This window comes from Pangasianodon hypophthalmus, chromosome 25, assembly GCF_027358585.1.
Source record: "Pangasianodon hypophthalmus isolate fPanHyp1 chromosome 25, fPanHyp1.pri, whole genome shotgun sequence".
Classification (NCBI taxonomy): Eukaryota; Metazoa; Chordata; class Actinopteri; order Siluriformes; family Pangasiidae; genus Pangasianodon; species Pangasianodon hypophthalmus.
The window spans coordinates 12,356,508-12,382,392 of record NC_069734.1 but is presented as its reverse complement, the minus strand read 5'-3'; the positions used below and the strand labels follow the sequence as shown (position 1 = coordinate 12,382,392).

Here is a 25,885-nt window from a genome sequence, read left to right as displayed (position 1 = left end):
AACGTGCACGAGGTACTCTATTGTCCTTTTTCCATAAAATGTCTTTGGAGGAGAAACTAAAAATAGACTAGGCAAATATTGCCCAATCAAAGTATGAATTACACAAAATGACATAACAGAAATGTACATAAGTGTGTGTGTGTGTGTGTGTGTGTGTGTAATAGTTTGCCCCACATCATTCTTATTATGCCATCAATGACACCTTGTGATATAATGCATTGCTCAACCTTATTAATTTCTTTGTTAAGCTATTAAGAGATATTCCTGCCATTACAACATGGCTGTAAGGTAAGAACAGGTCAAGTATGACGGGGCAAGACCAAGCTGAGACCAACACCACACTATTTTATATCACTGCACTGGGGGGTCAGTCAGCATACATGAACTAAATGAAATGACCCAGAGTTTGCTAATTATACAAAAGATTCTTTCTGCAACAGGACATGGAAAGATTTGCAAATCAAAGCACATTTCCTTTCATTTAAGCACACAGCAGGTAAATAAAATGTATTAAAAACTAGAATTTGTTTAGGCTCATACAACTTCCTGAGACCAAATAAAGCTGTGCATTACAAGTCCTTGCGCTGAAGATGAAGTATTTTGAAACATAGTCACTTGAAATTTATAGGCACTATATAACTCCACATGCAGAGATAGACATTTACATTTTGTATTGTAATGGAAACATTACAAAGTACATGCTCATGAAAATGATGTTATGGTTTGGGTGGTGTCAGAAAAATATTGTGAGTCTTCACAGGCCGGGTAAAATTTCACCTGAGTTTATGAGAAGATTGAGACCACTGATTTGTGGTCTCAAGACCGGTCTCAAGTCCAAGACTGGTCTCAAGTACCACAACACTACTAATGTCCCTCCTGTTTATTCGTGCATTATTTTCATATAACAGCACAGTTTGTCGTGTGCCTACTTAGCAGGAAGTGTGTGTAGTTATGAGAGAATTAACGAGAGAATGTAAAACTTGTCAATTTACTGTAAATGAATTAATTCAATAAAGAAACAAAATTTCATTTTAATATTCTGTTAATGTGCTGAGTGGGATGGTGGCATCGATGTTTCTGTATTTACTAAAGAGCTGCCAAGTCTCACATTCCCATTTTAACTCTTAATTCATGCACAAACATTTTCTAATCAAACCAAATGCTCTTGTGTTAAATGCACGTGATACTTTTCAAATACCCCCTTCCTTTTAGATGAATTAATATGAAATAAGCAAAGCACTTTGTATCAGTTTGCTCCAAATGAGCCTGATCAATACCATCTGAAAGCAGCTTCAATCACTTAATGAGGCATGGGCTAACTGATTCGTTTTTTAAAAATTGTTTAAGATAACTTATCTTGCTGTGCTTCACTTTAATTAATCACTAATGAAACTACAGGGAGATCCATGCTGCAGTCTAATGCTTAGGCTTTGATTTTTCTGCATCATAAATAAAGATAATAAAATATTCAATTAAAATGAAATTGCCAAATATGTTGCTACTGATTAATATACTGGTTCAAGACATTTCTGTCATTAAATACACAAACTCTGCTAATATATGGATGACTTCACTAGCTGTACACATGCACCAGCATTCAGCTGCAGCTCTAGAGAAGGATGGAGTGCATGAAAAGAAGTTTATGCCATACATCCAGCAGAACTATTAGGATTTAATTCACACAAAAGATGCAAGGGAAATGCTGTGCTAACACCTACAGTGATTAATCACCTCAGATTTTAGTTTTAGTTCTGAATTTTAGTTTAGCCACGGCTCTCTAGTGCCACATAAACGACATCTGCACAAGCTTGTTACGGAAAGTATTCAAATCCAGCCATGTGACAACAAAGCAGATGTCTCGCCACTAAAAACAAAAATTATAGAGTGAAATGTTTGTGTATAAAATGCTTCTGTGCAGTGCATCATGGTCTAATCGTGTCAGAATGACACTTATTTGACTAGCTTAAAGTACCTGATACACCCAAATAAAACAAGTAGAACTCCACTGCTGTTCTATTTTGCGTAAATCAAGCACATTTTACAGCGGGGGAAAAGTAAGAACCTGCATGTAAGCTTCATACAGACCAGGCTATAAACATTTACAGCTCTCATGCATCACAGAGGCAGATATTTGTGAAAATAAAGAGTCTATTTGTGCATGATAAACAGAAAATCTAAGAGTTCTAGAGTACTAGAATAATAAATTATAATAATATAATAATAAGTTTTACCACAAGATATTTGGATATTGTGTTCTTGTGGAATTAATCCTAAATGGATGGACTACAGCATCACATGGTCCTCAGTGATTGCCATTATCCTGGTATTCCAGCGAAATTTGATGACGAGCCTTTATTAGAGTATAATATTGTGTTGTTCAGAGTTGTTGGAGTTAGATGGTTCAGTCACTGCTTTTGGTTGCACTCTAAATATTTAAGAGTATGTGTTTTGTTACATAAGAAGATAGATTTTTAGTGAACTAGTAGATTGATATTACTCAGCTGGTAGTCTCACAGGCCAGTTTTCTAGTGTTGAATAGACAGTTTGGTCCATTTGTTCACTAAAAATGTCTAAGAAAAATGGGTACTTTACGGCAAGCAGCCCTTAGACTGACACTGCAAACTGTCAATCAACAGCCATTTGTCTATTCCTCTGTTTATTTATTGATGTGAACTTCAATTAAAAAAAAGAGGCTTGACTATGTAGGTACACATGTACACACACTCACCTCAGAGAACTTGAGGAGCTGGTCTCTCTCGGTCAGCTGGTCCTCATAAGCCAATAAGAGTGGGGATAAATATTTCATATCCAACTGCAGGCAATTAAGAGCACAACATAAGTGCTTTAGTGAAAGAGCAGAACAGATCAAAATCCATAAAGATACTTTACACTCTGTCAGTGTCACACATGGCTCATCACCCCATGGAATAACGTGACAAGCGTTCAACTATTAGTCTTCGTTATTTTATTAAGCCTTAGTTACGAGGCCTAAATGGCAAACTTTTACAGCGCTAAGTGATTCCAAAGACGAAGTTAGAAGAATTACAATTAGTGCGTGCTTAATGTGAAGAATATTTGATCATCTGCAGCTTTTAATAGCAAGAGAATAAAAGAGGGAACATTGAGCCAAAACCTTGAAACAAAAGAACAAATATTCAGTAGGTATATTATATAAGATACAGTCATGGGAAAAAGAAAGTACACCCTCCTTCCATTCTATGTTTTTATCTATCAGGGCCTAAATAACAATTATCTGGTCCTCACTAACTTCTATAAACAAGTAACCAACCAAAGGTAACAACCAAATAACAACAGATTTCAATATGTTGTCATTTTTTCCAAACAGTAAACCAACATTCGGAAACCAAGTGGGAAAAAAATAAGTACACCCTTCCTACTTCCACAATCATTAAGAGAGTAATTAGCAGCCAGGTGTTACTAATGAAACGCACAAGATTAGTTAATTATCAAGAAGTGTGACCATACCAATTTTGGTATAAACTCCTCACTATGTATGGTTATAACTCTGAATATAACCCATTATCAGCAATCTTATTTCAATTTCTTTTACTCCTTCTTTCCTGAATACCTTGTTTTTTGCATTTGTACTGCATTAGAGCAAATTCTGAGCTGAATGTAGATAAGTCTCACTCACCAGCCATGGAGGAGCGGGTCCTTTCCCTGGCAGGCCACTGTTACGAGGACACTGCAAAATGGAGACAAAAGATCCCTAATGACTAAGCAATTTTATATTCCTACTAACAATGATTAATTTTAACATGGACCAATCATTGAGAAAACATTGTTTGGGCCACTAAATAAACCAACACTACAGCCAAAATCTCTCTGCCACATTTATACCTCTTTCACTCTCGCAACTGCTGCTCTTTATTCGTTCACTTTTTGACAGGGTTGCCAGATGTATTTTAAAAGCAGGCTAATAACAATCCAAATACAAGCCAAAATATGCCCTTTTCCAACCTTGTACTTTGCCTACAAAGTCTAACAACATACACTGTATGACCAAAAGTTTGTGGACACCTGAACTTCACATCCATACTTGCTTTTCAAAAATCTCATTCCAGATTTAGTCCCTCCTTGCTGTTATAATAAGCTCCACTCTTCTAGGAAGGCTTTCCACTAGATTTTGGAATACGGCTGTGGAGATTTGCCCATTCAGCTACGAGAGCATTAGTGAGGCACTGATGTTGGGCGAGGAGGCCTGGGGAACAGTCAACATTCCAGTTTATCTCGAAGGTGTTCAACAGGGTTTAGGTCAGGGCTCTGTGCAGGTCACTCCATGTCTTCATGTAGCTCGTGTTGTGCACAGGAGCATTGTCATGCTGGAACAGGTTTAGGCCCCTTAGTTCTAGTGAAGGGAAATTGTAATGCTACAGCATACGAACTTTGTGGCAACAGTTTGGGGAAGGCCCACATTAAGTGTGACGACCAAGTGGCCACAAACTTTTGACTATATCATGCAGCTATGAATTGTAAAAAGTATGATAATATTTAGAATTAACGTGACACAAGACATTTTCGTGTAGCAAACGTACAGTTTCCCTAAATAGTTCCTTAATTCCTAAAATCGCCTCATATTTTTACAGATATTGTCATAAATAAAGAATAGCCAGCAGAGAGTTTTGTGGTTCTTTTACTGCCAGAAGAAAAATGACCAGAGTCCTATCCTTTGGAGCAGAGTATTATCCTTTGGAGCAGAGTCCTATCCTTTGGCCCAACTGGTCCTAAATCCTAGACATGAACCAATAAGCAAAAACTCCCGAGTTCAGATCCAACTGATACATTCAGTCACCTTGGGCAACTCCCAAATTGTTCCATAAGGACTACCTCTCCATCTCCAACAATAACCCCATTTAAATGGCACAAGGGTTCACATGGAAGAGCGACTGTTTATTGGATCATCATCTTCTCAGTACCTCTGTTCTCCTGTGAACCAGAACTTCTCTGTTTATTGAACATATACAAATACAGTAGCTGAACTGTTGTTTTTTTTTCTTTCTTTGTTGTTTTTTAGGAAACTTGACAGAAAGGTTCACAGGGCATCTGGTTGAGACAGATTATGAACTCGAATGATATAGCTAAGCAACTGTAAAAGTTCCTGAGTTAAAATTCTGTTCTGCAAATTGCTATTTGTTGTTATAATTTGTGACTGAAAATGACTTCCCTGCAGCCCTGTTTTGTTTTGTTTTTTGTTTTGTTTTTTATTATTATTATTTTCCACTGTTCCCTGGGGGTATAGTGGCATGGCTTCCAAAAAAAAAAAAAAAACCCTTTCAGTCTAGACCATGCACATTTCTGGTTTATACAGATGCAATAAACAGATACAGATAGTGATATTGTGTTACACCCCTAGGTCAAATGCAAGCTAAAAGTGTCCGGCTGGTGGCAGACATGCAAAAATATACATCTGTATTATTATTATTATTATTATTATTATTGTTATATATAAAAAAAACCAGACATGTCAGCAAAGTCATTTAAAAGCAGTTGTTGAGAGCAAACCATGCCACAACTGGCAACCATGGCATGAACCCAACCAACAACTATAAAACAACACAAACAAAAACAGGCATAAAGAAAACAAAGCAGAAAAAAAACAGAGAAGTAACTCACTGAGAAATGGCAGCAAAAACACACACAGGGTATTTTTAACTGGAAAAAACACACATTGTACTGTATGACCGGTCCATATCCATAGTTAAAAAAGAGCTCAAGGCTATACTTGACTTGTGGTTAAAAGACTGGAACAGCCCTGTGGTGTTTGTGCCCTAGGCAGTCTGGTTGTGTGGGCTTTAGGAAAATCAATGCAAGGAGTAAATTTGATGCACATCCAGTGCAATGCTTCTTGATCAGTTAGGCACTGCATGTTATTGTTCAATACTGGATTTAACTAAGATAGATCCGCTTCAGTCCAATATTCCATGAAAACCTTGCCTTCTGTACTCTGTTTGGGTTTCACCAATCCATGTTTCCATGACTCCAGGACAGAATTATGGGTAATTAGACAGGCGAAAGTATGATATCTGGGCAGTGACTCGGGTGCATACCCAAACTGATAAGCCTGCAGGAATGGCAAACTGTCCAAGCCCCAACATCATCAACTAAAACACATGCAGGTCTTGTAGTTGGCTGCTTTTAGGTTTGTGTCTAGTTCCTCAGACATCACCAGCCCCCTGACTGATCTCATTCTGGTACAGTGGACAAAGCAGGCTTTTAACCAGGTTAAACCTGTACTCTGTGGGGGCCTGCATTCTTCATACCTCTCACATTCCTCTGTGTTAACCACTGCTGGACATTAGTCAGAAATTATCCATTATCAGGTTGAAAAGCAATGAAAGTAATTGTTTGGCCATCAAGTGGAACTTATCCTTTACCTACTGGGATGTTCATTAATCCTCTGCTCCAGTCATGTCCTGCTCCAATGGCTCCACCACATAAACGATTCCAGCGTACAGATCACCATTAGAGCTATTAAATCGAGCTATTAAATATGAGGTGATCCACAGGCCAGGTACTCAGGTGATGGGGCATATTTCCTCTCTCATAAGGGTGTAGGGGGGGAGTGCTTACAAATCTATTTAAATATCCTGTTTACACCATTTGCTTCATTTTGATCATCTATTCTTTAATCTTTTTATAATCTTCTTTAAATCATTAAGCATTTTTTTGTGTAATTGAGGTTAACGGCTCTGGCATTTATAATATCTTTTGACCTAATTGTGAATTGTCACTTATTTATATTTATGATGTTCACTGATGCATTTTTCTTACCATATACATTAAATTCCTATTTAGTTTTTTCTTTTTGCTTTCACCAGGCAAAATGTTTTATCCCATTCTGCTTCCATAAAGTATATATTTATACTTACACAGTATCGCTAGAAAATTTGTGAAGTTGTAGATAATTTTGCTCAATAAATAAATAAAAACTATAATGTTTTTAAATCATTTGATTAAGTAGGTTCTCTTTATCTAGTTTAGGGCTTCAGGTCAAATTTATGCAGAAATACAGAAAAGCTGAGAAAAGAGGGAAAATCAATCAGAGCCATCGCACAAGCATTGGGCATAGCCAATACAACAATTTGGAATGTCCTGAAAAAGAAAGAAACCACTGGCGTACTAACAACCAGACATCGAACAGGTCGGCCAAGAAAAACAACAGCAGCTGATGACACATTGAAACAGGATGAAGCATTGTGAGAGCTGTGGAGAAAAAAAAGAAAAAAACAACCAGTGACATCAGATGCAAAGCATTCATCAGCAGTAAGAATCGGAAGGCCGGACCTGAATTCGCAAAGAAATACAGAGATGAGCCACAAAAGTTCTGGAAGATTAATGTCTACCAAAGTGATGGAAAGGCCAAAGTGTTTTCATTTGTTGTAGTTTTCCACTTGTCTAAAGACTGCAAGGTACGTTAAACACTCAACATGGCAAACATTCTGCTTGTTCAGTGTGTTGAGTGCAGGATGTTTAGTCACTTCGTCCTTCGTTAGTAATAGCTTTATAGCTGCATAGATTTTAGGTAGTTTTTCATGTAGGAGCTAATGATATACGCCTTCATCAGTCAGAAGTTGCTAAGAGTAGCATTGTAGAGGTGTGTAAATTAGCGAAGCTTACAGCAGGTTATGTTCACTGAACTGCTGGATGTCCAGGTCGTGCACCGAAAACAATGTGGGCTTTATAGATAATTTGAGTAGTTTTGAGGGCAAGGCTGGCCGCTTTATGTTCCAGGGTGCCGTCATGTCTGTGTTACCTTCTGGCTCTCGCTTTTAGTTATGCTGTCGTAGCTAGTCCATGCTTGCACACTGCACACCATGTCGTAACCATCAAGTGACAATTAGCCTACCAAATAATCTCTCTCTCTTTCTTTCTCTCTCTTTCTCTCTCTCTCTCTCTCTCTCGCTCGCTCGCTGTGTCGAGCTACACATGCTACTCCTGAGATAACAGTGATCCTGACCCTTTCTGCACTGTGGACCTGTCTGATCCATCCTGATGCCCTACTTCTGGTTGGAATTCTTATCACTTGGAAATCACTCATTGCTGCTGACGATGGCCCCACATGGACAGCCTAAAGATACATGAGATTACTGAGGACGGTAGCATGAAGATGGCTTTGGGCTGCAATTGATATGAACAGTTTTGCTACGATGGCCTAGGACTACAACTGCCATCAGTCCCATCGGTGAACAGTTGATAACTTCAGCAAAATAGACTTCATGTGAAAACTATAATGAATTTCCTGGTTATACAATTGCACTTTTTGACCATGTAGTACACAGTTATAGAAGGTAGTTAAAGTGTCATCCAGATGAGGATAGGTTCCCTTTTGAGTCTGGTTCCTCTCAAGGTTTCTTCCTCACATCGTCTCAGGGAGTTTTCCTTGCCACTGTCGCCTCTGGCTTGCTCATTAGGGATAAGTTTATAAATTTGAAATTTCTGAATTTCTATATTTCTGTAAAGCTGCTTTGTGACAATGTCCATTGTTAAACGTCCTATACAAATAAAGTTGAACTGAATTGAATTGAACTGAAAGTGTGGAGAAAGAAAGGATCTGCTCATGATCCAAAACATACGATCTCACTGCTCAAGCACGGTGGAGGTTGCGTCATGGCTAGGGCTTGCATGGCTGCTTCTGGAACAGGTTCACTAATCTCTATTGCTGATGTAATTCATGATGGTAGCAGCAGAATGGATTCAGAAGTCTACTGAGACATTCTATCTGCCAATTTACAGAGGAATGCATCCAATCTAATGATGAGCATGAATTTCACCTCCTGAAGAGGAGAATGAAGGGAGAAACCCCCCAAAACAAACAACAACTAAAAGATGCTACAGTGCAAGCCTGGAAGAACATCACAAAAGAAGAGTGCAACAGTTCTGCGATGTATATATATATACAAATACATATATATATATATATATATATATATATATATATATATATATATATATATATATATATATATATATATATATACAAATACATATATATATGTATTTGTATATATATATATATATATATATATATATATTGTTCAGTTAGTTTTAGTTTTAGTTTAGTTTATAAAAGGTCTTCAAACAGTCTTTTTTTCTTTTTTTGGAAAGCCAGTGCATTGTAGACAGAAAAGACATAAAGAAAGAGGAAAGATTTACAAACCTCTTAAATCTCTTCAAATCAAATTTCAGAGGAACTCCGTTTCTGCGGTGGATATGTGGATATGATATAGATATGAACATAAATAGACAAGCATGCTAGGAAACTCAGTGAGAAAATGTGCTTTTCAGTTCATTGACACTTTCTTCTCTGCTTTACATTTGCTTTCTAATATTTTATTCATTTCCTATATGTGCTATATGCTCTATACGCCCTCTCTTATTACACTTTGTTTTCTTCTTCCTTATTTCTTATTCCATTCTTCATAGTTTCAAATTCCTTTCCTTACTGGTGCACAAATTATATCTAGTTATTACCTTCCTACTCTTTATTCCCTGGTTTCTGCTTCACTATTATCCTTCCTGCCTCATATTGCCCAGGAGTTTATGATCTAACTATATCCAAAGCACAATTGCATTCTGACTGTCTCTGACTGGGCCTTTTGAGACAGTTTTGCAATCAACGGTTTCACACAAAAAAGAGAGGAAGCCATGATTCAGTAGCACAGCAAGGAACTGTCTGCTTAAGCCTAAAGACCCATGAGTCACAATGTGAGAAGATGAAGCAATTTCCATTAACTTCAAATCCGTTCCCTGCTGGGACAGAGAGGAAAAAGTAAAGAAGGTAAAAAGCAAAAAAAGAGGGAGAGACAGAATCCTGAGGGAAGGAGAAAGGAAGTAGGCACTTCTGAACTGTGAAATAAAAGCATGCTGTGTCATGTCCATAGTTAGCAAGGGATCTGAATGTATTTCTTGTGTGACACCACAGCCAGCCGGTTAGAAAGTCCCGGACACTGTGCACCACTATTTCACACAGATTAAGCAATAAATTACATGCACTACTTAACCAGGATTTACCATTCGAAAGCCTTTTTATCCTGGATCTGGATTTAACTTGTGTTCAGGACAGACTTTACTTAAGTTTTTCCAACATGCAATAGATGTCATAGATGTTTAAGGTATTGGAGTAACATCCTAAGATTAGTAAAATAAATAAGGAAATTTAATGTCAAGAATATAATAGATTAATTATTAAGAATTCCCTCTGCTGACAGATGGATTTCTTTATTCCTGTATACACACAGGAATCTCTGTTCATTTATGGATGTTTTGTGCTCCATGTATACAAAAAATATATTCACACACATGTTCACAAACTTTGCTCAAAATTTTTTTTTTTTAATTAATAAATTTTCATTTTATTTATCTGGTCTGGTCTGGTCTGATTAGTGAACTGTTGGCATGGTTTGTCTAACTTCACTCTTATAAAACTTCCCAGATATTTTAATATGTATGCACTAAAAAACAAACCTTTCGGGCTCCTGAGTGGCCCAACAGAAAACCCTATCATCCGGAGATCACAAGTTCGAATCCTGGCAATGCCACATGCATCTGCGGCGAGGGATTCCAAGAGAGCAAAACTGTCCGTGCTCTCTGGGTGGAAGGGAAGGCGTACTCTCTCTCCCCTGACAATCACAGTGACACTAGGCAGTCATGTGCATCTTTGAGCTGAGGTATGTGGAAGAGGGCAGATAGTGAGTGTGGTATGTAGCCCTGTCGTGCTGCATGAGCAGAAGCTCAAAAAGATGTGGTTGCCTGCTTTGCTTGTCTCAGAGGAAGCACATGTTAGCCTTCCCCCTTCCTGATATGATAATAAATTTTAGAATTCTTTTTTCTGTACTTTGTGAGGCTTTATCTACTTACTGGTAGACGATAGCACACAAGAAGACTTATATAAATAATACAAAGTTGTCAACACTACGCAGAGATGTCCACAAGTCACTTCGTACAATTCTGAGTCAAATCTCATGTCTTTACTCATGAACTGCAGTCAACATTAAAATCCAGATCGGTAGGTGTTTACTGCATATAAGTAACTTTTTTTTTTTTTTTTTTTTTTTTAAACCCCACCATAGCCAGCCCCAAGACCGCACTGAGAAAAGAGGAGGGTTAGATGTGGGACTAGCTCCCCTAGCCCATAAAAAACAACAAGCTACAGAAACGCAGTCAAGAGAAAAAAAAAAATCCAGGACACCTAGGTCCTGGAGGGAGATAGATCTTCTTCAACAACACAGCACAGTGAGTTTTCCTCTGATGACCCAAGAATCATCCACACCATCCTTCTGAACAAAAATACAAGCCAATCAGCATGAATACTACCCAGTGCTATGCTCAAAATCAAGAGCTGTAGGTATTTACTGGACATAAGTAAAACATAGATTTTTTTTTTTTTTTTTACTATACCATAGCAGACACCAAGAGTGCACTGAGAAAGGAGGGCTGCCACCAAGCAAAGGAGGAGGTTTGCAACCAAGCAACACCAAAACTGGAAGTAACAACACTGGTTCTGAAGAGGTGATGGGATACCACGGACTTGGTGATGAGAACGAGAATGGCGAGAAACCCGAAGACCTATGTGCTCTCAACAATCTGATCAGTCATATCAGCGTGTTCCCCACAGAAGAATACACAAAGTGTCTCTGGATTGCCCTCACAACTTTAGTAAGTGTGTTATAGGTTTAAATAACCTAGATAAAGTTACAGTATAAAGAAAAGTATTTCACGACAACCTCTGTTGCTCCTCAGGTGTGCTTGCAACCAAAATGTTTGGAATCAAATCTGCTCAATTTGGTGATTTAACTCTTAAAATAAAATGTACTGCATTTACATCATCCAAAAAAAAACCATCCACATCCAAAAAATGTGATCAACCTAATGTCTCGCTCATGTTCGTGCTGTTTTGAAATTATAATGCCGGCAAATCATCATTTATAATGCAATAATCAGGCTGACAGAGATGAAAGGCAGAGCTGCATATCATTACTGTAATGTCAGCTATCAGTCCAATCCCCCTCGTCTGAGAAAAAAATCAGACTGTATTAGACAAATAGCTCTGAGCCAGAGAGACATTTTCCCCTTTATGTGGCTGCAGCATGACACAGCAGGCAGCAGAAATGTGCTCTTATTATCCCAGGCTGCTCCAGGAGTGAAAACAAAGAGAGAAGGATATTGTCCACTAATGTGCTTTGGTGTTTATTACATCCATATGTTTGCACCGATTAAATTACACTGTGCACAACTACATTATAAATCGATTATGCCCAAGAAAACTTGTTAAATCTTAACAAATTAACAATTTATTTCATGAACTACAAAAAATACTGATAATTATCCTTTTTTTTTTTTTTTTTTTTTTTTGTCTTACATTAATGAATAGAAGGTCATTTTGTCAAAATGTGCTATATGGTGATTATACTGTTTTTGATTATCTTTCATTATATATGAGCTATTTTTAGTGCATGCTTCTTGGAGAGCTTTTATTAATGACTGGAATCAAATTGTGATTGATGTGTATCATATGTGCTTACCCCAGTGGGTAATGAATGGATAGTTGGATAGACAAATGGCAAAATGCCTGGCGATTACATTCACAGACAAATTTTTGCACAGAAACTCTGATATGTTTTCTGATATTTCATAGGATAAAAACCTAGTCTAAGACTATAAGCATCTGGGTTATACAGTCCCCTCCGGATATATTGGAACAGCCGGGCCAACTCTATTTTTTTTTATTATTATTATTTTATTTATTTTTTTTTTTTTTGGCTATACACTGAAGACATTTGGGTTTGAGATCAAAAGATGAATATGAGATGATAGATCAGAATTTCAGCTTTCATTTCCTGATATTTACATCTAGTTGTGATAAACAACTTAGAACATGGCACCTTTGGTGGCCGGAAACCCAAGGTTTAGGTGAGCAAAAGTCTTGGAACAGATAGTCTCAAAGTAAAGAACACTTAATATTTGGTTGCATATCCCTTGCTTGCAAAAACTGCATCAAGCAGGTGACCCACTGACATCACCAAACTGTTGCATTCTTCTTTTGTGATGTTTCTGTGACACTATCTCCACCGTACTTGACCGATGAGCTCATATGTTTTGGATCATAAGCAGATCCTTTCTAAATATAAAGGTATATACTCACTGGACACATGCAGTTATTCAATCAGCCAATCACGTGGCAGCAGTACAGTGTATAAATTAACGCAGATTCAGGTCATCACCTGGTCTTTTTCCAATCATCAGCTAAGCTATCAAGTTTCATTGAGCCTCTGCCCATTGTAGCCTCATATTCAGGGTTTCAGCTGACAGGAGTGGAACCTGATGTTCTGCTGTTGAAGCCCATCCACCTTAAGGTCTGACATATTGTGCATTCTGAGATGCTTTTCTGCTCACCATGGATGTAAAAAGTGGTTATTTGAGTTACTATAGTTGGCTTGAACCAGTCTGGTCATTCTCCTCTGACCTCTCTCATCAACAAGGCCTACAGAACTGCTGCTCACTGGATGTTTTTTGTTTTTCGCACCATCCTGTGTAAACTCTAGAGATTGTTGTGAAAGTCCCAGGAGATCAATAGTTTCTGAAATACCCAGATCAACCCGTCTGGCACCAATAACCAGACCACAAAGTCACCGAGATCACATTTTTTCCCAATTCTGTCTGATTTTATGCATTGCACTGCTTCCATATAAGTGGCTGTTTATATATAATGGCATGAATGAGCACATGTACAGGTGTTCCTATTAAAGTAGCCAGTGAGTGTACGCAGCATATAACATTTCAGTTGCCGATTGCAGTTCGTGAAAAGTTTTTTTAAGATAAAATTAGTTGGAACCGGATATACCACTGCTCTCTTCTCCTCTTTCTCCTCATTTTCATGTTTAATGGTAATGGTTTTTAAACATGATTTATGTATAGTCCATATATTTATATATGTAGGAAAAAAATGCTACTTCAAATGTAATTTACGACCTAATTTGTAATGTAATTATACCAAATATAAAATACTTCAAAATAACGCACCTGTGATATAATAAAAATCTGTCTGTGTTATGTGTTTTCTACAGCTATGTTACAGCATTACAGTATGTTTAAAAAGGTTTTTACAGCATAGTCTGCAGTCTGCAGGGAAGTCGCTGGTAGATGGATTTTTAAAAGCGAGAGTATTTGCTGTTCTCCAGCCTTTTTTTGTCTTTTTTGCTGATATTTCCCCATATCAGCATGTCTGTGTACGCTAGTTCAATCGTGGGCAGCTAGAAGTAGACTCTGATTAACAGGCACACAAATGGCACCTTATTATCCAGTGGGTGTGAAATGTTTTTGAAACAGACAAAATAAGAGCCTAAAATTCTAAAATCTAAAATAAATGAATTTAAATTTAAGACCAACTGACCAATGTGAAAAATTAAATTCATACACACTGAAGATTTTTGTGTTGTGCCATTGTGTAATAAAATAATGATGTATTGCACAGTTATCATACAGTTATTTTATCATACTGTTCCACCTGTTGTTGTACCTCATCTCTGGTGAGTGGTCTAAAGCGGGCTTGATATCGGCTCAGCTCCACGTTTAGCCGATGCACTGTCATCTTTAATCCATCATTCTCATCCACCAGCTCCTGCGCCTGCTGCCTCAAGCTCAGCAATTCAGAGCTCTCACCTAAACAGACATGCACAGAAAATATATATAATCCTATTCCCAGAAACACACAGGTGCTGCATTTGGTAACAGATACTCAAAAAATAAACAAAAAAAATCTTTCATGCAGTCATTAGGAACGCCTATACACATCATAGGTAATCTTACAACAATCGATTATAGACAGACTTTATTTCACTATATCAGAGTTCCAGTGGGTCAGCAGTTTATGTACACCATGTTGACTTTCTGGAGTCAACAGTCTGGAAGATTCCAGAAATTGATGTAATGACTTTTAGAAGCTTCTGATTGGTCAATTCATAATTTGTAAAAAAAAACTGTGGACCTCCACAAGTTTGCTTCCTCCTTAGGAGCAATTTCCAAACAATTAAAGGTACCACAAACATCTGTACGAACAACTGTATGCAAATATAGAAATCTTGAAACCACATAGACATGACATCATTCAGGAAAGGGACACGCATTAACTCCCAGGGATGAAGGAACCTTGGTCTAAAAGGTTCAACTGAACCCCACGGCAACGACAAAGGAACTGGTGAAGGAATTGGAGGCATCAGGTACCAAAGTATGTACATCCACCATTAAGGGACTTCTACTCTAAGCCTGATCACCAGCCTTTTGGAGGAGTGTTCTCTGGTCAGATATAGAGGAAAGCATAGAGGAAGGTTGAGGCTTTAAATCTGAAGAACACAATGTGAACAGTGAAGCATGGGGGTGGCAGCATCATGTTGTAGGAGTGTTTTGCTGGAAAAGGGACTGGTGCACTTCAGAAAATCAATGGCATCAGGAGGAAGGAGGATTATCAAGAAATACTGAAGCGAAACATCAAGACATCAGCCAGAATGTTAAAACTTGGTCATAACTGGGTCTTCCGGCAGGACAGTGATTCTAAGCGTACATACAAAGTTGAAAAAGTGTGTCCAAGCAAGGAGGCCCACAAACCTGACTGAGTTACACCAGTACTGCCAGGAGGAAAGGGCAAAAATTCCAGCAGTATTGTGAGAAGTCTGTGGAAGGCTGCTCCAAGCATTTGATTCAAGTTCAAGGAATTTAAAAGCCAACGCTACCAAATACTTACAAAATGTATGTAAACCTCTGACCCACTGAAAATCTGATATAGTAAATAAAAGATGAAATAAAGAAAGCCTAGGTGTATGTAAACTTTTGGCTTCAACTGTATGACCAGGTGTCTGTGCGTGGCCTGTGTAGTGCCCACCTACGGAGTGTCTTCTCTCTTGGGGCGAGTGTGATTGCTGCTGGTGTAGCTGCTGGATTTGCTGGCTCTGTTCTGAGCATGTCCTCTCCAGCACCTCCTTCTGTGCAGTCAGAGTGTGATTTTGTTCTCTGAGCTCTCTCAGCTCCTTCATCAACTCCTGCTGAAACTCCACAGCACGGTGATATGCCTCGTTCACCTCTACACAACATAAAGCAACACAACACAGCATGGGCATGAGGGGGTAAACATCGCATGAATGCCTCTGTCAAATCCCCAACCCCTTTAGGCAGAAAATCAAGGATTAAATTCATGTTAGCACTCAATTCAAATGAAAAAGAGTCCCAATGCCAGAATTTATTATTTTTTTTTAAGCATTTTGAGCATGAAATAACACTAAAAACCCAGACAGATTTGCTTTGGTTCCCTGCAGACATAATGATCCAGAAAGAAGAGTATTGTGGCTTCAGGCCATTCAGAGAGAGGACAAAAACAAAGCAAAACACCACAGATTATAATACAGTGAAGCAAAATCACAATCAGAACAATTTCAGCTCAACATGCCATGCAAAACAAACACAGAAAAACACAGCTGTAAGTCACAGTGAGAGAACAGAGACATGAGCAGAAAGTAGATGAAGGAGACACAACAAGATAAGAGAGAATTAGATTTCTCTGAAATACAACAATTTACCCAGAACATCTTACAACCTTCACATTTTAATAACTTCTGGTTTAGATTACTGCAAAATTATGATTATTATTATTAAAGAAATCAGCAGCTAACATCCTTACCAGAAAAGGAAAGTCAGAGCACATTACTTCAGCCTTACGCAAGCTACAACACTGGTTACCTATTAAGTTCCACATTGACTAAAAAGTCCTGCTAATGATGTTTGCCCATCCTGAGCATTTGGTTCCGCTGATAACTAAAGCTTTCTAACTTTCCTAAAGCTAAACAATGATGATAAATTAGGCAAGTGTCAATAACTGTGTTTGTGTGTGCATGTGTGTGTGTTGCAGAGTGCAAATTTGTCTTTACAGGAGTTCAGTATCTGTCATTCTGTTTATGCAGTTTCTGTGATTCATTAAAAAAAAAATTCAGTCATAGTTGTGCTGTGTTCAGAGATTGTTACATAAAGATTATATTTAGACAAACAGCTCATATCAGCCTATTATTATTATTATTATTATTATTATTTATATAGACTGCTATGTTAGTGAGCTTGTGCTTCAATATAAAATCTAGCCTATTTTTTAAAAAAAAAATAGTTTTGGTTTTATCTGTGCTCAGAAGCTAGAGAGCAACTGGAAGCAAATAAGCTGCCTTGATGCCTGCCAGGATTTTGAATTGTGGCCCAAAGCACAGAAACAGGCAGTAAATTTTGAAATGCAATATCCTGTTACTGTAAACCATGATACATTGTAATGATCATGATATACAACTTTAATATCAGCATATGTCTACTGAAGATGCCATAAAGTTAATCAAACAATATCCTAAAACAATAAAACATTCAAATCATTTAAAAAGCTTTCAGATCACTGCTGTAGGCACACAAAAATTTATTCCCATGTCTACTGGGCTTTGTGTTACGCTGAATGTGAGTAGAATAAGAGACAACAGGTTGTGTTGCTGCGGCCAACAGCATGTCAGAAGAGCAACTGCAAGTCATTCTTTAATGTCAAAGTTGCTCGTGAAGTTCACACTCTATGTGATATCAGCTTGCTAGAGGAGCAGAACTATTCACAAGCCTTACGTGTTCCAGCCAATAGCACATTTACCGAGCTTAAATGCCAGAAGTGCATAATATTAGCATTGAATTAGCCAGACACCTATACAGTCAGGTCCATAAGTATTTGGACATTGACAAAGGTATCATTATTGTAGCTGTCTACCACAGTACGTTGGAGTGGAAATTACTTTCAGCTATAATTCGAGGATATTGGGTAAATGGTGTAGGAATTACAGCACTTTGTTATGTGCCAGATTACAGTTTGCCAGAAACATCTAAAAAGCCAGTGTAGTTCTGGAACAACAGCCTATGGACAGATGAGACAATGACCAACTTGTACCAGAATAATGGGAAGAGAAGAGTATGGAGAAGGGAAGGAACTGCTCATGATCTGAAGCATACCACCTGATCTTATAGCATGGGCGTGTATGGCTGCCAGTGGAACTGGTTCCCTTTATTATTTATTTATTGATGCTGTGATTGCTGACAGAGTCTGAAGACTATAGAGCTATATTATCTGCTCAGATTCAGCCAAATGCTTCAAAATTCTTCAGGACTTCTCAGTGCGGATGGACGATGACCTGATGAATATTTCGAAAGCAACCCCAGCAAAGAAGTGAAATATTCTGCAATGGCCAAGTCAAGCACCTGACCTGAATCTGAATCTGTATTTGAGCAAGTCCATTACGACAGGAACAAATCCTAAAATGCAGACACTTTGACCCTGACTCTCGCACTGACGATAACAAAACAGATGAATTTTTCTGCTGGAGATGCTCGGTGACCCCTGTACATGTTCTCACCTAATTTTTCTCTCTCACTCTCTCTTGTTGGACTCTTCTTCATCATCGAGGTCTTTCTCTTCGGAGTGCTGCTGGACGGAGACTGAGTGCGCAGGTCTTCATTCACATCTGAGAGAGAAGACAATGAGGTGTTAGAGACAATGAGGTATTAATGAGAGTATCACAAATTATGGCATACATACAGATTATAATTGTGTAGTAGCTTGGAAAAACCCTTCACACGGTCCAATTTTCTACTAAATATATGTAGTTCTGAAAACTACACGATTTCGTGAACTGAAATATGTTTTGTTTTTGTACATATCTCAACCACAGGTAACGTTATAGCTTTTAGACATCTGGTAACCCCTAAAAGCAAAAAAGAGAGAAAATTTTAACAACCGCTATCTGATTACAAACCGAATTGATAAGGCGTATGTCCAGTACGGCACGTAGCTATCCAACAACTTGATAAACTGTATCTAACTACCGTGTTTGTTACACTGGCTCTTTACACAACGCAGTGTTTGCCTAAACAAGATTACAAGTCAAACAAACCAAACAAATAAAACATTTTTATTTTGTTTTAGTGAAATATATTTATGGTTTCTTATATTTATGGTTGATGGCCAACCATAGCATCTAATGGGATTTCCCATTGTATGTAGTAGTAGTAATAATAATAATAATAATAATAATAATAATAATAATGGGTCAATAATAATTTTAATGAGACAAACACACACACCTTCCCAAGTTCAAAACACCTTAGCTTCTGTGCATGTCCAAGTTTTTTAACCTTTTCAACAGCTTAAGATGTGTGAAATATTTGTCTGCCTAAAACAAGATAACGAACGGCCCTGGCATCTTTTTTATCTACTCTGAGACTCAACCTATTTCGTGTACAATCTCTAACAAGCACTCAGGGGAAGTCCAAGTGAACTGAATTTCATATCCAAAAACACCTTTAGGCAGTTCTGATTTTTATATATAAAAAAAAAAAAAAAATCAAGATAAAGGTAACACTCTCCTCCATACCCTGTGGGCATTTTGGTGATATGCAAATATGCTGAAAAAAGTACAAAATGCACAAAAAACAAGATACAAAACATTATGCTCTGCTAAAATGCTATTTATTATTCAGTTTCTTTTACTGCCAACCATGATAACCTCCTTTGTGCACATCTGGCAATGCAATAAATGATAATACAGGTTATGGAAGATACCAGTCTTTCCCACAGGTTGTACAGTTTTACAAGCCCAAGCATGATAATTTCCTCTTTCCCACAGCTAGTTTAAAGCCTTTATAATGGTCTCTAAAAATGAATTCTCAGGAGAAAGAGGGGGAACTGGAGTGTGTGTGTGTGTGTGTGTGTGTTGGGGGAGGATTATTTGCACTGAAATCAAATGTAAGTGAGAGGAGGCAATGATGATGCTCTCTTTCCTCTTCCCTGGTTTTCTAGTCATTTCCTCTCCCCCTTACAAACTAGCAAAATGTAGCAGGCCATCTTTACGTCAGTGGAACTGTTAGGAAAGTTGCATTGACTAAATTGGAAGAAAAAGAAAAAAAAAACTGACACTGTGATATAGTGTCATAGACTCTAGTGCTCATTCCTCTAGATGAGGCTAAAAGGAGAACTTGACCCCTATTAGGTGTTTCACAGTTGCTTTATCAGAAGAATTTGTTACATTATTTTTGGCCCAAGAGTCATAAAAAATAACTACTGACCCTAACGTCTGCAGAGGAGATTCATTCCCTAGCACATGTACTGCTACATTTTTGCAAATTAACATGCTACATAATACTTTCTTTACATTTCATTTTGAATATTAACCCATTTTTACACCTTACTCTTAATCCTTAATCCATAGCCAATTCCCAATTACTGGCTATGTCTATCTTACTTGCATATACACATTATATTTCATATTATTCATGAAAGACTTATGCCTAGGTTCTCTCTGCAGACACCATATTTCTCATTTCTCATCTCCTTTCCTCTTCTCCCACTCTCTTCTCCTCCTTCTTACATAAATTAAACATGTTCCATCGGTAAATTGAGCTGATGTGGACTTTCTGAAATCCTGCTCGTTAAAAAGGCTGATCAGAAGATACTCTAAACATGCAAATAAACATCAAAAATCTGAAGATCAAACACCAGGCTCCTGTCTTCACTCATCTTTGCTGAATTTCTAAGTTATAGCATGAGTGCTAGCATGTGCTTAGCACGTGAATACTCCATTGCACAGCCAACTGCCATTTTTCGGAGTGCTGATCACAAACTGGGATGTATATGCATGTGTCAGTGAGCAGATGAATGTGCTTTGAGGGCTATACATATAGACTATATAGCGTAAAGTTTGTGAACACCTGACCATCACATCTTTATGTGCTTTTTGAACAGCCTATTCCAGATTTAATCTGCCCTTTGCTGTTATAATAATCTCCACTCTTCTGGGAAGGCTTTCCTCTAGGTTTTGGAGTGCGGCTGTGGGGATTTCAGGCACAAAAGCATTACTGAAGTCGAGCACTGATGTCGGGTGAGGAGGCCTGGACTGCTGTCGGCATTGCAGTTCATCCCAAAGGTGTTCAGTGGGGGTTGAGGTCAGGGCTCTGTGCAGGCCACTGAAGTTCTATCACTCCAACCTTGGCAAGCCATGTCTTCATGGAGCTCGCTTTGTGCACTGGGGCACTGTCATGCTAGAACATGTTTGGGCGTCTTAGTTCCAGTGAAGAGAAATTGTAATGCTACAGCATACAAAGACATACCATACAACTGTGTGCTTCCAACTTTGCGGCAACAGTCTGAGGAAGGCTCACATAGGGGTGTGATGGTCAAAGTTTGTCCATAAACTTTTGGCCATATAGTGTATAAACTGTAGGCGTGTAAAAATTCGAATTCAAAATTCGAATTTCTTTCGATATGATATAGTGGTGTCTTGATATGATACATCTTTCAAACAGCAAATGTAAGTGGTGCCTGCCTAAGGTTTCCATTTTTAATTGATTGAATCAATAACTGAAAATTAATAACAACACAATGTTTGTGTGATTCATTCAGACTCTTAGTAGCATACTGTACAACGAATCAGAATGTCACATCCGTCCAGGCCATTTCGCCACCGCGCAACCAGAGAGCACCTTCCCCTGAATTCTAAGAACAGTTGTCACAGTTACTTCCTGTCCAATCACTATAAAGTGTATTTTATATATATATATATATATATATATATATATATATATATATATATATATATATATATATATATATATATATATAATTATTTTTTTTTTTTATAAACTATATAAGGGTCACATACATTCACTGCGAAGCCTTGCCAATTGTTGCCTCTCGTGTAAATCCTGAGCCTTGGATTACATTCTGTCTATTCTGTGCATGATCCTTGCTTTCCTTCCTGTTCACCTGCCTTTTGGTTTACTCTCTGGATTCTGGGACTGTTGCTATCATTGTGTTTGACCCACGCCTGGCTTGCTGATTATTCTCTGGATCTGTCCTCTGGCTCTGATATCACTGTGATCTCTGTGTATGACCCTGACCTGTTTATTGTTATTGAGATTTGGATTCTGAATTATACTGTTAATAAACCTCCAGCAAATCTCGGAATCTGATTCGGCACACAAAAGCTGTAAAACAGAATGGAACAAAATTAAACATGGCTACGATTTCAGTGGTGTGACTCACAAGGTGGGCGTGTCTGATGCACACGCCCTCAGAATGAGGTTTTTCTCATTCTGCTGTTAGTTAGTTGTGCTATCAGAGTCACGTGGCTCTCTGTAGCCCTTCTCAGGTATGGGCTAGCCAGTGGTAGCGCAGTAGCACATAGAAAGTTTGCTTAATAACACTAAGTAGCAACTGTTATATTAGGTTTTCATGTGGACACACAGCTAAGACTGCCTGAAAGTAACATGACTGGTGCAATGGAAGTAAAAATTGGCCTTGGCTATGACCTATTCGGTAGTTAAACAGTTAGACTCTCACACTAAAGATATGGAAGAAATGAACTGTGGAGTTCTAGTACCTGGAGATGCCATGCTTCTGTGAGACGGAGATCTTGTCTGTAGTGCCAATGGGGGCTTCTGCAGAAACAGAAAAAACAATTTGCAATGTCCCACCAGTGGAAAGAAAAACATAAATGTATAATAAAGGTGTATTCTGAGGTGGTAGAGTAGCTACACTCTAAATGGAATATTTATAACCTCCAGGGGTTTTGTCATTAAAGCTAATTTAATCTATGTTCACCGAAAAACTAATGTTCATTAAGTCAGAGGGTAGAAATGAGGGTCATTAATGGCTTTCAACATCCATTTAAACTGGTCTGCTCTGGGTGGTCAAGTGTGGAGTAATATATCCAGGCAGCAGGGAACACCACACTGGTGTGTGTAAGTGGAAGTGTAATGCCATTGGAGGTCTAATGGAGGGCTAAATGGTGAGTCAGAGGGACCATCAGTGCCTCTTGTTTCAGGCCACCACTCAGTCAGTCTCCTAGCAAAGATGACAGCGATATTAATAACCTAGTGTTCCTACTGCAGAGAGCAGAGAAAGGACTGAAGCATTCTCCATTCCCTCCCTGACTCTTCTGTCCATTTCTAATGCTCTCTCTACTTAAAAGCGCTCTCATTTTCTCTGATCCTCCTCACATACATCATTCTCTTCGATCTGTGTTTCTCTCTGCTGTTTCTATCTCTGACTCTCTCTCTCTGTATGTCTACTAGAGTTTATTCTTCAGCCCTTAGGCTCAACATTCCTACATTTGTACATTTTTGAGGAATGAATTCTGATTCCAAAAAACACGCAACAATTACTGGCAGCCTTCATGAAAATAAGCACTAATTAATATATAAAAGGAATAGCACACGAGTGATTGGTTTGAGCCTAAACAAATGGGGATTCTTTGGGGTTTATGTTTTAATATTTTTTCGAAGGTAAAAGTTTTTCTTTAGTAGTGCATTTTTTACTAAGTACTAAGCCCCTTCTTGTAAACTCTGAACCAATCCAATCTGGACCAATCCCCCATACAGAACATTTCAATTTCCTTCATTTTCTTAGGTTTGTGTATGTTGTGTATGATTCTCTCTACAACTCAACTCAATTCTATTTTTATAACAGGGTTTAAATGTTGAAACTAAGATAGCTATTCCAAAACACTGACTTTGTTTCCCTACGTGCAGTTCTGTGTTGATTTGGATGTATGTTTGGGGTCATTATCTTGTTGAAAGATCTATCTATGGCCAATTCTTAACTTCCCAGCAGAGGTAACCAGGCTTGTGGTTAAAATCTGGTACTTCCCTATCATCAGGTGATCGTGAATTTGTGTCCCGATGATTCCACAGCCATCCATGGCCAAAATTGGCCATACTCTCTCTCCACTGTCAATCACAACGACACTAGCCAGGCGTGGACATTTGTGCACTCATGTATGCAGAAGAGGGCAGATAATGCTTTCCTTCACTTTCCCTACCTGATTGGTAGCAGTTGTGTGATAGAGAAGATCTGTCTACCGGGGGGAGAAATTATGGAGAAATGGGGAAATAAAAAAGGTACTTGGTGGAAATCATGATGCCATCAATCATGACAAAAGCTCAAATCATCACTCATGACAGAAGCCCCAAAACAGACATAATGCATCAATGATCCACAACCATATTTTACAGCTGGTGTAGGGGCTTGTCCTTGTATGCACTTCCCATTTTTCCCCTAAACATGCCAATGGTGTACATGGCCAAAAGTTGAATTTAGGTCTCATCTGACCACAGCACATTTGAACTGACGCTTGAGTTGCATTTTATAGATTGCTCTCAGGATGAGCTATTTTTGTGCAATCCTTTTCAAATAGGTTGCTGTTATGAAGGTTGCACTTAATAGTTGATTTTTAAACTTTACAACCTCAAGAATTGGCAACAGTGTGAAATTCTGTAACCTATCTTTGGGTTCTTCTTTGTCTCCTTCACAATTTTTGTTGGACCCATATGTTCCTGGCAATTTCTCAACTTTTCCAGACTTCTGAAAGGTTTTTTTATTATGGCCCAGATTGAGCTTATTTTAACTGCTCATGTATTTTCTACTGCCTGCATTGTGTGTTGATGGAAGACCAAGGGATTTTAGAAGAGTGCAACCTTATATTTGGTCTAAGGCAACAATATAGTTTTTGGGGACTGACCACAGTTTGAAGGATACCAGTTTTCCTGAATTTATTTTAAATCTTCTTTGGGGTGTCAATAATTTTGTCAAATACATTTTTGTGAGGAAAAAAAAAAGGATTATGGGAATGCTTTTTGTTATAGGAAAGGTAGCATCTGTTTCTGTTTCGTAAGCGGATGGATGATGTCGTGAAGGCCTTTTTTACCTTTACACTCGTCCCTTCATCCATCTCGGTTTCATCTGAAATATATATATGTAATTAATTAAAATGTAAGTTTTGAAATTATAGAATTCTTTTCCAAGAACACTGTATCCATACTTTCAAATATATCACTGTCCAAAACACATTGTCATTAAGTGTGTACATATTATGAAATATTAAATGAACAATTTACATAGTCAAAGGGCACACCTTCAGTGTTTAAAGGTGAGACGACTTCAAACGTAGAGTTGTCAGTGTCGTCATCCAGTTTTGAGTGAGCGGAGGCCTAGAAAAATACACATATATTTATACACAGAAACATAATCTGCTTAGTAACACAGACTGTTTTAGCAACCGGTATTGTTACACATTTGTCATGTGAACAACCACAGCTAAGACCAATCATAGCTGTGTCTAAAAGTAACTTGGCTGGTGCAACAGACTTAAAAGTCCTCTCTAAAATCTGGTTGTGGCTATGACATATATAATGATATATAAACCTATATATAGCTTCATAACTAAATACTTACAAAAGAATATTTAGAATTTTCTGAATGCATGTAACAGGACAAACAATGCAGCAATGACATTCAACCAATATGGCGTGTTATCATCTCTCTGTGAGTGAGTGTGTGTGTGTGTGTGAGTGTGTGTGTGAGTGTGTGTGTGTGTGTGTGTGTGTGTGTGTGTGTGAGTGTGCGTTTGTGAACACAAAGCCAGTGGATAAACTGCGCCATCTGCAGGATGCTTATTGGTAATGGCGATCTAAAACCCCTTTGCGAAATCAGATAAGAAAACGATTTCACAGCACACAGAAACGTGGCACAACCTTCTTCAGTGGCCCTGGAGCTCTGCTCTGTCTCTCTATGGTCTGGTACACATGACTTTCCTCCCTCTGCATGTCTGCCTCTATCTCTTCCTCCTCATCTTCATCGTTATCATCATCAGCGTCATCGGGTCGTGGAGAAGGCAGACGAGGTCGGCCTGCCACCGAATCTGGCCATCGATCCCTGAAACAATGATGGACAATGAAGCGTTATTTATAACCAAGCTGTCATTGTGACACTGTGATAATATCAAGTCCCTTGTCGGTGTTGCTCTGAATATGAAAA

General features: G+C 38.2%; 1 protein-coding gene across 3 annotated transcripts in view; it reads right to left on the bottom strand.

Annotated features, from left to right (window-relative positions):
* cep89 (centrosomal protein 89) overlaps window positions 1-25,885 on the bottom strand; it is a 98,619-nt gene that overhangs the window by 66,310 nt on the left and 6,424 nt on the right. For all 3 annotated transcript variants that reach the window (XM_026946804.3, XM_026946803.3, XM_053229448.1), the window contains 9 exons: window positions 25,603-25,783; window positions 24,984-25,059; window positions 24,777-24,811; window positions 22,452-22,509; window positions 18,432-18,539; window positions 15,896-16,093; window positions 14,537-14,679; window positions 3,656-3,706; window positions 2,729-2,812 (listed from right to left, as the gene is read on the bottom strand). In XM_026946804.3, the coding sequence (XP_026802605.3) occupies window positions 2,729-2,812; window positions 3,656-3,706; window positions 14,537-14,679; window positions 15,896-16,093; window positions 18,432-18,539; window positions 22,452-22,509; window positions 24,777-24,811; window positions 24,984-25,059; window positions 25,603-25,783 (934 nt within the window). The remainder of the gene's footprint in view (window positions 1-2,728; window positions 2,813-3,655; window positions 3,707-14,536; window positions 14,680-15,895; window positions 16,094-18,431; window positions 18,540-22,451; window positions 22,510-24,776; window positions 24,812-24,983; window positions 25,060-25,602; window positions 25,784-25,885) is intronic.